At 39.3% G+C, this 12,342-nt stretch overlaps 1 protein-coding gene across 2 annotated transcripts in view; it reads right to left on the reverse strand.

Annotated features, from left to right (window-relative positions):
* LOC117325121 (SMC5-SMC6 complex localization factor protein 1-like) overlaps nucleotides 1-12,342 on the reverse strand; it is a 33,249-nt gene that overhangs the window by 4,981 nt on the left and 15,926 nt on the right. For both annotated transcript variants that reach the window (XM_033881082.1, XM_033881083.1), the window contains 6 exons: nucleotides 7,311-7,372; nucleotides 4,782-4,909; nucleotides 4,184-4,255; nucleotides 2,937-3,071; nucleotides 1,600-1,719; nucleotides 704-826 (listed from right to left, as the gene is read on the reverse strand). In XM_033881082.1, the coding sequence (XP_033736973.1) occupies nucleotides 704-826; nucleotides 1,600-1,719; nucleotides 2,937-3,071; nucleotides 4,184-4,255; nucleotides 4,782-4,909; nucleotides 7,311-7,372 (640 nt within the window). The remainder of the gene's footprint in view (nucleotides 1-703; nucleotides 827-1,599; nucleotides 1,720-2,936; nucleotides 3,072-4,183; nucleotides 4,256-4,781; nucleotides 4,910-7,310; nucleotides 7,373-12,342) is intronic.

The following is a 12,342-nucleotide window of genomic DNA, read 5'->3' on the forward strand; positions in this document are numbered from 1 at the left end:
AAGCCTATGGGCCCTGTACATCTGGATATTTAAGTAATTATGGCAAAGCACTCTTCAAACACTTTATATGGGATGATGTGCCTCTTAGTTCCATTTATTTCAGTCAACTTCATCCTTTAACTAAATTCAGCATTCAAACCAAAACACTGACAGGTTAGCAAGGACCCTCCCTGTCTATATGGACAAATTGTCTCTAACATGAAGAACTTTCTGAGAAATAATGAATTCAAAATGGATTATTTACACAACTGGGGGCCAAGGGGAACCTAGATGTTAAATTCGAGAAAGATCAATGAAGAACTCTCTGGTAAATAGAGTAGATAACAAACTTTACGTCATCTCCCAAATTAAAAATTTGCTGCCTGTCTGCCATCTTGTTTTCCAAGCAGTCTCAAAATAAAGCATACACAACTCGGACCAAGGGGATTTGCTGCGGTTGAAATATGAAAGATCCATGCATTGGAAAACTTTATGACATATAATTATATAAACTTCAACTGTTAGAATTCGAAATGGCCATTTTGTTTTACATAAGTCTCAAAATTCAATATGTACTAAAATTTGAGATAGATCCATGAAGAACTTTCTGAGAAATAGCAATAATAAACTCTAACTGTTGGACAGACCACAGACGAAAGGCAATTTGAAAAGCCCACAATTGTCAGATGGTGGGCTACAAAGTTTCAGAATGGTGAACATATACCTTGTGAACTACTGATTTGTTCCTCTTTTTCAAAAGACAGTAGCAAGTTCCTCATATTTGTTGTTACAGCAAGGTCCTGGGGAGTAGCACTATTGACCATCTTACAATGCAGAAGTGCTGAGCCTGTAACATTAAAACATATTTTCATCACATTCCTTTAAGGTGTTTCATCACATAAAAACCCAGCTAGTAACACTGACATATTTTAATCACAAAAGTGTTCAGGCTGTGACAGTACAACAGAATTCCTCACATACATCTAGGCTGTGGCATTAAGACAGATTTTCCTCACATGTATCTAGGCTGTGACATTAAGACAGATTTTCCTCACATGTATCTAGGCTGTGACATTAAGACAGATTTTCCTCACATGTATCTAGGCTGTGACATTAAGACAGATTTTCCTCGCATACATCTAGGCTGTGACATTAAGACAGATTTTCCTCACATGTATCTAGGCTGTGACATTAAGACAGATTTTCCTCGCATACATCTAGGCTGTGACATTAAGACAGATTTTCCACCCATACATCTAGGCTGTGACATTAAGACAGATTTTCCTCACACATTTAGGCTGTGACATAAAGACAGATTTTCCACACATACATCTAGGCTGTGACATTAAGACAGATTTTCCCTACATACATCTAGGCTGTAACAGTAAGACAGATTTTCCTCACATGTATCTAGGCTGTGACATTAAGACAGATTTTCCACCCATACATCTAGGCTGTGACATTAAGACAGATTTTCCTCAAACGTTGTAACATCAAAACAGATTTCCATCACCTTAATGCCCTGCCTGTGACATTAAGACAGATTCTCCTCATATATGCACCTCAGCCTTTAACACAGTCCAAACATCTGATCTGAGTAAATATCACACTTAATCTTACCGCCATGTTGAAGCAGCAGACGACACACATCCAGTCTCTCGTTCATGACAGCATCATGTAGAGGAGTAACTCCGTCATTGTTACTTAGCAACAGGTCTGCCTTTCTACACACATTCTCACCTGTCAATTAGTAATCACAATTACTGTATCTGTTGTGTCAATATATAAAACAAATACTAAGGAACAGAACATAACCAGCTCATTCATGAGCTTCTTACAAACTTAGCATTGAACATTCATTAATGTGCTGTGAAAGAAAGACAAACAACTGCTATGCACTCCAACAGGAATCAAAGAATCATGCAGGGCCATGTTGTAAACTAGACATTGTCTAAATATGTTACCCTGGTTAAATAAAAGATATTATTATTATTATTATAAAGTTCTGGTCTCCAGCATGATAATTATATTAACGACCCAGTTACAGAGCGAGAAGCCATAATTTACACTTTATACAAGCAACACTCACCTCCTCCTGTTTAAGCGTAAACCTTCTACCAATTAGTATTTAATATTGAGCTTTAATATATTTAATTATTTTCTGAGTCCTAACGATTGCTTATGAATTTTTTACAGTAGTTAACTTGTTTTGAGGTTCATCGTGGTTTGTCATTAACATGTTTTACCGTGTTAACTTGTTTTGAGGTTCATCGTGGTTTGTCATTAACATGTTTTACAGTAGTTAACTTGTTTTGAGGTTCATCGTGGTTTGTCATTAACATGTTTTACCGTGTTAACTTGTCTTGAGGTTCGTTGTGTTTTGTCATTAACCTGTTTTACAGTAGTTAACTTGTTTTGAGGTTGACTTGGGTTTGTTATCAACATGTTTTCCTCTAGACTACATTTTACATTCTTTAAATTTTACTGCATATGTTCCAATTGGTTAGTATAGCTGTACTTCTCTAAAACAATCGTGCACAGTACAAGGTTATTTGGCCAGTTTTGAGAGAGTTTCGGTTTGGAGAAGTGATCCATTTTGACCGCTCTTGATATTTTTTCTGGGCTGATTGTTGAGTTTTTAATGGTTTGCCGAAAAAAATATTATTTATGATCCAAAATAGTGTCGGTAATACACAACCAGAGTTTGAACTAACACTAGCTAGAAAATTATTTTTTTTTATTAAATAAAGATATGTGTTCGAACTATCCCCTGTATTCGACCTGACCAGAGGTTTACCGTATTCAGTTTTCAGAAGGATCGGTTTTGGGATTTAGTTAAATATACTACTAGTGTAGTTTATAAGGAGGTATGTCATGTAACTAATTAATGACCTGAATTGACATATAACAATACATGAATCATTTAATAAGTATTTTAATAATCTACATTGACGTACCTGAACTGAAGAAAGTGTCCACTGTTTTTGATGGCACAAATTTGAGTAATTCTTTGACACACTGTATGTGACCATGGTTACAGGCCTCATGAAGTGGTGTCCAGCCAGCATTGTCTTTCGAATTGATGTCTATTCCTGAAGCCAAAAAACATAATTTATAATGTTAAACTAGTATCTACAACCTAACATACTGATCTGTTCCTCATGACTGATGATAATATAGTCAAACCTGTCAATAAAGACCGTCCAAGGGGAGGCAGAAAAACAGTCACTATAAACAGGCTGCCTTTATAGACAGGACAAGGTTTTTACACCAACCAGTTAACATGAAACTGACAAAGATAACTTGTTATTTAACAGGACATTCAGTAGAGCAGTCAGTTTCAACATTTTCAGAAGTCAAATCAATTTATATTATGTATATAAACACTTTTTTATTTATTTTCTTTTTTTTTTAATCTTCAGGGTTAAATCTTTATCTAAATGACTTTTCCATTAAAATTCCAAGAATAAGATATAATTTGGTGGAGTACAAGACAAAACATGACTGAAGATGGTCTAATGGATACAAACTTTTTTATATTCTGTTCTGAAATATTTCTACATGCATTTATTAGGTTATCTCCCTTTCGTTCTTAAATAGAAATCACACAATAATTGATTAATTGTTTTTGTATAACTACTAGTTCTGTTGGGACAACAAACTTTCTTTTTCTTTTTTCCTGATGCGAATTGAAATCCAGATTTCTTTGTGGCAGTTTACAACTTTTTATTTAACAAGAGGCCCATGTGCCTTAATGGTCATCTCACTCTAAAGACCCTTATACTATTGTAGTATGCATTCTTTGTAGCGAATATAGTGGCACTGTTGGCCATGGCGCCACTCTTGGATTTTGGATCGACCAGGATCATTTCTGGTAATTTTGGACTGAATCCCATTGGTGGAACTTGAGAAGAAATTTGAATCATGGGAGAATCTGAAAATAGGTCATTAAAGACAGGTGGTCGTTATATACAGGCAGTCGTTAGAGCAAATTTGACTGTACCTCCAGTAACTTTTATTAGAAATTTCCTTTTGTATCCCCAGTTACTTGAAACTACTCACAGTAGCATTCATTTCATATGATTCTATGATAATGATAAAACCCTATTGCATCAGATTGTGCGGTCATTTTAATCTTGATTAGTCTTTACATCAAGAAAAATGACACTTCAACTTATGATTTGATTGTCTCATATGAATTTACCTGGTATCTTCAGCAGTTTCCTCAAGTTGATGACATCATTTTTGATACAGGCTCTATGAAGTGATGTCTCTCCTAGTAAACAGTACAAAATGATCAATAGTAAGTCAACCTTGTGGAATAACCTTGTGAAGCATGTAAGATTTACTCTAATTAACACAGCAGGGTTTACTACCCCTGTCTGGAAATCTTCAGGTAATGTGACTTGATCAGTTTAAAATCAAACATGGGTCTGCTCTGTGGACAGGGATATCTCAAACTTTTACATGAGGCTTAAGATATCCTAGTTCACAGAACAAACCCATGTTTGAATATTTTTCTCAAATACTTGCAAGCAAAATTAATGAATTAAGTTTTTATCAAAGTTTTTCATCGCACCATCTACAATGCTAAAGTTTACTCCCCCTGTTGATTAAAACAGATGCCCTCAACATTGTGTGGGAATCAATTAACAGATGCCCTCAACATTGTGTGGGAATCAATTAACAGATGCCCTCGACATTATGTGGAAATCAATAAAATGGATGATTTAGTACCAGTGTTCATAGTTTTCCCTATGACCTTTTGTTAACTCTACAGTGTAGTTATGAGTACTACTCACCTTTCATGTTGCGCTTATTGGCCCTAGAAGCATTCTTAATAAATTTGTTCTCTTTTGAGTGAGTGTCCTTGGTTTCATTCTTGCTCACTTCTGTTGTTTTCTTCAGTGTTGAAACAGGTGTGTTTGGCCTTCAAATTTTCAATAATTTTAAGTTAGACAATAAAAACAGAGAAGTTTTACAATATACCACACATATCTATACTCCTTAGCCCCAAGTCATTGGGTTGTCATTATTACACTCTCCGTATATCAAATCTATACCATACAATTACAACGTACTCAGTGCAGGACCATATCTCGCCTGGTTCTTCATTAGAATTCAGGACTCGCCTGGCTATGTACTCAACTTGTATTGTATGCATCGGTCACACAGGATTTCGCTCGGTTCCCCTTATGCACCTGTTGACCTGTCATCTTATCATATTTCATTCACCAGCCCTATGATTTCCCTTGTCAGATCTTTCGCTGGTAAGGTTTACTCATAGAATTTCACATCTTCGCTAGCCAAGGCTTCTGATTACGTTACACTCCACGAACCCTTGGCGGATATAGTCGTGTTCAAACCGTCGCGCCCTGGAATCCCAGGGCACCCAATCAAATCGCGTTTTACATCCTGGCTTGGTTTCGCAGTAAACGAAAATGCGGCACCCAGTACAGAGCTACACATTGCCGACTATGTCATGGCATTTTACCTAAATACAAAAAATCTCAATCTTTGGGGGAACATTCGCAGTGTTTGATCAATTCATATAAGTCATTGATCACATATCTCATCGAAATGACACCAAACCTCGATGTGTGTTTGTAAACATCACCGATGAAGTAAATCGGTAACGCTTGTTTTGATTGGTCGAAAATTTCATGCGTGAAGGGTGGTAATTTCGAATCACCGCTAGAGGGCCAGAACTGACGCCTATATCTGCCAAGGGTTCGTGGAGTGTAACGTAATCAGAAGCCTCGGCTAGCGAAGATGAGAATTTCATTGCTGGTTAAATTTCATGCAGCAGCTAAGACAGCCCTGAAGGCAAAAAATATATTTTTTTTTTATTTGTGAATTATGTAAAATGTTTAATATGTTATAGTTTTAATTGTATGTAGTGATGTTTATACTGCATTTCAGAAGGTATGATATTTTCAGTATTACTGTGTTCAGTATTTGAATTTTCATTATGTATGTTTTGACGAATATCAACAATATACTCTTTAACTTAACTTTGCTTGTTTGTTGTGTTTTTATAAATGTGAATAAAGATGAAATAAGTAAAATATGTCCCCCATTCTTGACTTAACACGAAAGTATTAGTATCATGAAAATCTGTTAACATTTACTCAAGTTACTGTGTTCATAAGGTCCAATGGCAGTAAAACTACATACCAAGTCTCGTGAAAATCCATTCATATTTATTTTTTCTCTAGTTATCATGTTCACAAGGCCCAATGGCAATTAAATTACAAATGGCCATAAGTCTCTATTAAGTTACAATTGAACTTGTCACACTCCTCTGAGAAATTATTGATATAAGGCTGCATACCAAGTCTACTGAAAATCTGTTAACTAACGTTATTGTGTTCAAAGGCAAACAAAAGGCCATTACAATAGGTTACCATGAGCCTTCAGCTTGATGGCCTTAAAAACACAGAATTTGGACAAAACCCTGTCATTTCTAGAAAAGAATAAGGATTTCAAATAATTTGCTACATATCTCCTTTATGACCCTGCCCAGGGGTATAGAAAAGTGATTTACCTAAGTATGCTTCAGACCAAATTCAAAACAACCCTCTGATTCCTACAGAAGAAGGATTTTAAATACTTTATTGTTATCATATTTCCCCTTTTTGGCACTGTCCTATTGAGCCCTGCTCTCTGGTCCCTGGGGACACGCCTATTGTTCTCTACAAAAGTCCCTTTCATCCATGAATGCTTCAGACAAAATATGGACCAAATTTTTTCATTCATACAAATTGAATGCAGAAGGATTTTACACAATTTGCTATGTTTCCCCTAATGGGCCCACTTTCAGGCCCCAGGGGTCCAAGACCCACTGTTATTTTACCCTGTGACCTTAAAAATAGGTTGAAATAGTTCATTTGAACAAACTTGATAGCCCTTCATCTTAGCATTTTGCTGGCCCAATATCATTACCTGAGGCCTCTTGGTCATTGAGAAAAAGTTGAAAATGTAAATTGTTTAAGACAGATGCCGGACAAAAGGCGACCACAATAGGTCACTTGAGAGTTTGTCTCAGGTGACCTAATAAACTCTGTTGAAAAGATGGAGTATAAGAAGATCAATACATCCATGTAAATTGTACGGGTTTCATCAGTGATCAAACTCCATGTTATACAGATCATCAATAACCAGTAGAAAGATATAAACTGATACAAACCACTGATTGATCGTTAATCAGTTGTGTTTTACTCTTATTTAATAGGTAGCATGTTTCATTTACACACTGCCAATGTAAATTGTGTACAAACAGTGCATCTGATGTCAGGCCTTGCTCCCTTGCTTAAAACAAACACACATACCTCTGAGAACCGTTTCCCTCGAGAGGTTGCAGTTTTGGCAGCAGGAAAAGATACTTGTTAACCTGAAAGTGATAAACCAAGACAACTTAATACTAATAACAATATAGTCAGAACACCTTCAAGTTTTCTATACTGGCACTTTGTTATTTTACCTCTTGTTATGGATTTTAACCTTAAAGATGTCTGATGCTGGTAAATCTATCTGACCTCATATATAACAGACAACAATGTACAGACCTATCCTCTAGTACTATTATATACATACTCTTGTCTATAGGGTTATCCTCTCCCCCCGGACTCCCTCTAGTACCATTATATACATACTCTAGTCTATAGGATTATCCTCTCCCCCCGGACTCCCTCTAGTACCATTATATACATACTCTTGTCTATAGGATTATCCTCTCCCCCCGGACTCCCTCTAGTACCATTATATACATACTCTTGTCTATAGGATTATCCTCTCCCCCCGGACTCCCTCTAGTACCAGTATATACATACTCTAGTCTATAGGATTATCCTCTCCCCCCGGACTCCCTCTAGTACCATTATATACATACTCCTGTCTATAGGATTATCCTCTCCCCCCAGACTCCCTCTAGTACCATTATATACATACTCTAGTCTATAGGATTATCCTCTCCCCCCAGACTCCCTCTAGTACCATTATATACATACTCTAGTCTATAGGATTATCCTCTCCCCCGGACTCCCTCTAGTACCAGTATATACATACTCTAGTCTATAGGATTATCCTCTCCCCCGGACTCCCTCTAGTACTATTATATACATACTCTAGTCTATAGGATTATCCTCTCCCCCTGGACTCCTTCTAGTACCATTATATACATACTCTAGTCTATAGGATTATCCTCTCCCCCCAGACTCCCTCTAGTACCATTATATACATACTCTAGTCTATAGGATTATCCTCTCCCCCGGACTCCCTCTAGTACCAGTATATACATACTCTAGTCTATAGGATTATCCTCTCCCCCGGACTCCCTCTAGTACCAGTATATACATACTCTAGTCTACAGGATTATCCTCTCTGCCAGACTCCCTCTAGTACCATTATATACATACTCTTGTCTATAGGGTTATCCTCTCCCCTCGGACTCCCTCTAGTACCATTATATACATACTCTTGTCTATAGGATTATCCTCTCCCCCCGGACTCCCTCTAGTACCATTATATACATACTCTAGTCTATAGGATTATCCTCTCCCCCCGGACTCCCTCTAGTACCAGTATATACATACTCTAGTCTATAGGATTATCTTCTCCCCCCGGACTCCCTCTAGTACCATTATATACATACTCCTGTCTATAGGATTATCCTCTCCCCCCAGACTCCCTCTAGTACCATACTCTAGTCTATAGGATTATCCTCTCCCCCAAGACTCCCTCTAGTACCATTATATACATACTCTAGTCTATAGGATTATCCTCTCCCCCCGGACTCCCTCTAGTACCAGTATATACATACTCTAGTCTATAGGATTATCCTCTCCCCCCAGACTCCCTCTAGTACCATTATATACATACTCTAGTCTATAGGATTATCCTCTCTGCCAGACTCCCTCTAGTACCATTATATACATACTCATCCTCTCCCCCCAGACTCCCTCTAGTACCAGTATATACATACTCTAGTCTATAGGATTATCCTCTCCCCCCAGACTCCCTCTAGTACCATTATATACATACTCTAGTCTATAGGATTATCCTCTCCCCCCGGACTCCCTCTAGTACCATTATATACATACTCTAGTCTATAGGATTATCCTCTCCCCCCGGACTCCCTCTAGTACCATTATATACATACTCTTGTCTATAGGATTATCCTCTCCCTTCGGACTCCCTCTAGTACCATTATATACATACTCTAGTCTATAGGATTATCCTCTCCCCCCGGACTCCCTCTAGTACCATTATATACATACTCTTGTCTATAGGGTTATCCTCTCCCCCCGGACTCCCTCTAGTACCATTATATAGATACTCTAGTCTATAGGGTTATCCTCACCCCTCGGACTCCCTCTAGTACCATTATATACATACTCTAGTCTACATACTCATCCTCTCCCCCCGGACTCCCTCTAGTACCAGTATATACATACTCTAGTCTATAGGATTATCCTCTCCCCCCGGACTCCCTCTAGTACCAGTATATACATATTCTAGTCTATAGGAGTATCCTCTCCCCCCGGACTCCCTCTAGTACCATTATATACATACTCTTGTCTATAGGGTTATCCTCTCCCCCCAGACTCCCTCTAGTACCATTATATACATACTCTTGTCTATAGGAGTATCCTCTCCCCCCGGACTCCCTCTAGTACCATTATATACATACTCTTGTCTATAGGATTATCCTCTCCCCCCGGACTCCCTCTAGTACCATTATATACATACTCTTGTCTATAGGGTTATCCTCTCCCCCCGGACTCCCTCTAGTACCATTATATACATACTCTTGTCTATAGGGTTATCCTCTCCCCCCAGACTCCCTCTAGTACCATTATATACATACTCTAGTCTATAGGGTTATCCTCTCCCTCCGGACTCCCTCTAGTACCATTATATACATACTCTAGTCTATAGGATTATCCTCTCCCCCCGGACTCCCTCTAGTACCATTATATACATACTCTAGTCTATAGGATTATCCTCTCCCCCCGGACTCCCTCTAGTACCATTATATACATACTCTTGTCTATAGGGTTATCCTCTCCTCCGGACTCCCTCTAGTACCATTATATACATACTCTTGTCTATAGGGTTATCCTCTCCTCCGGACTCCCTCTAATACCATTATATACATACTCTTGTCTATAGGGTTATCCTCTCCCCCCGGACTCCCTCTAGTACCATTATATACATACTCTTGTCTATAGGGTTATCCTCTCCTCCGGACTCCCTCTAGTACCATTATATACATACTCTTGTCTATAGGGTTATCCTCTCCCCCGGGACTCCCTCTAGTACCATTATATACATACTCTTGTCTATAGGGTTATCCTCTCCCCCCGGACTCCCTCTAGTACCAGTATATACATACTCTTATCTATAGGGTTATCCTCTCCCCCCGGACTCCCTCTAGTACCATTATATACATACTCTAGTCTACATACTCATCCTCTCCCCCGGACTCCCTCTAGTACAATTATATACATACTATAGTGTGTAGTGTTATCCTCTCCATGTTGCCCCTCGGGACCCCCTTCAGTATAATTATATACATACTATAGTGTGTAGTGTTATCCTCTCCATGTTGCCCCTCGGGACCCCCTTCAGTATAATTATATACATACTATAGTGTGTAGTGTTATCCTCTCCATGCTGTCCCTCGGGACCCCCTTCAGTATAATTATATACATACTATAGTGTGTAGTGTTATCCTTTCCATGCTGTCCCTCGGGACCCCCTCCAGTACAATTATATACATACTATAGTGTGTAGTGTTATCCTCTCTGTGCTGTCCCTCAGGACCCCCTCCAGTACAATTATATACATACTATAGTGTGTAGTGTTATCGTCTCCCTGCTGTCCCTCGGGACCCCCTCCAGTACAATTATATACATACTATAGTGTGTAGTGTTATCCTCTCCATGTTGCCCCTCGGGACCCCCTCCAGTACAATTATATACATACTATAGTGTGTAGTGTTATCCTTTCCATGCTGTCCCTCGGGACCCCCTCCAGTACAATTATATACATACTATAGTGTGTAGTGTTATCCTCTCCATGTTGCCCCTCGGGACCCCCTCCAGTACAATTATATACATACTATAGTGTGTAGTGTTATCCTCTCCGTGTTGCCCCTCGGGACCCCCTCCAGTACAATTATATACATACTATAGTGTGTAGTGTTATCCTCTCCGTGCTGTCCCTTGGGACCCCCTCCAGTACAATTATATACATACTATAGTGTGTAGTGTTGTCCTCTCCGTGCTGTCCCTCGGGACCCCCTCCAGTACAATTATATACATACTATAGTGTGTAGTGTTATCCTCTCCGTGCTGTCCCTCGGGACCCCCTCCAGTACAATTATATACATACTATAGTGTGTAGTGTTATCCTTTGTGCTGTCCCTCGGGACCCCCTCCAGTACAATTATATACATACTATAGTCTGTAGTGTTATCCTCTCCGTGCTGTCCCTCGGGACCCCCTCCAGTACAATTATATACATACTATAGTGTGTAGTGTTATCCTCTCTGGGTGTCCCTCGGGACCCCCTCCAGTACAATTATATACATACTATAGTCTGTAGTGTTATCCTCTCCATGTTGCCCCTCGGGACCCCCTCCAGTACAATTATATACATACTATAGTGTGTAGTGTTATCCTCTCCGTACTGTCCCTCGGGACCCCCTCCAGTACAATTATATACATACTATAGTGTGTAGTGTTATTCTCTCCGTGCTGTCCCTCAGGACCCCCTCCAGTACAATTATATACATACTATAGTGTGTAGTGTTATCCTCTCTGTACTGTCCCTCGGGACCCCCTCCAGTACAATTATATACATACTATAGTGTGTAGTGTTATCCTCTCCGTGCTGTCCCTCGGGACCCCCTCCAGTACAATTATATACATACTATAGTGTGTAGTGTTATCCTCTCCGTGCTGTCCCTCGGGACCCCCCTCCAGTACAATTATATACATACTATAGTGTGTAGTGTTATCCTTTGTGCTGTCCCTCGGGACCCCCTCCAGTACAATTATATACATACTATAGTCTGTAGTGTTATCCTCTCCGTGCTGTCCCTCGGGACCCCCTCCAGTACAATTATATACATACTATAGTGTGTAGTGTTATCCTCTCTGGGTGTCCCTCGGGACCCCCTCCAGTACAATTATATACATACTATAGTCTGTAGTGTTATCCTCTCCATGTTGCCCCTCGGGACCCCCTCCAGTACAATTATATACATACTATAGTGTGTAGTGTTATCCTCTCCGTACTGTCCCTCGGGACCCCCTCCAGTACAATTATATACATACTATAGTGTGTAGTGTTATT

Source organism: Pecten maximus, chromosome 4 (assembly GCF_902652985.1).
Source record: "Pecten maximus chromosome 4, xPecMax1.1, whole genome shotgun sequence".
Taxonomy (NCBI): domain Eukaryota; kingdom Metazoa; phylum Mollusca; class Bivalvia; order Pectinida; family Pectinidae; genus Pecten; species Pecten maximus.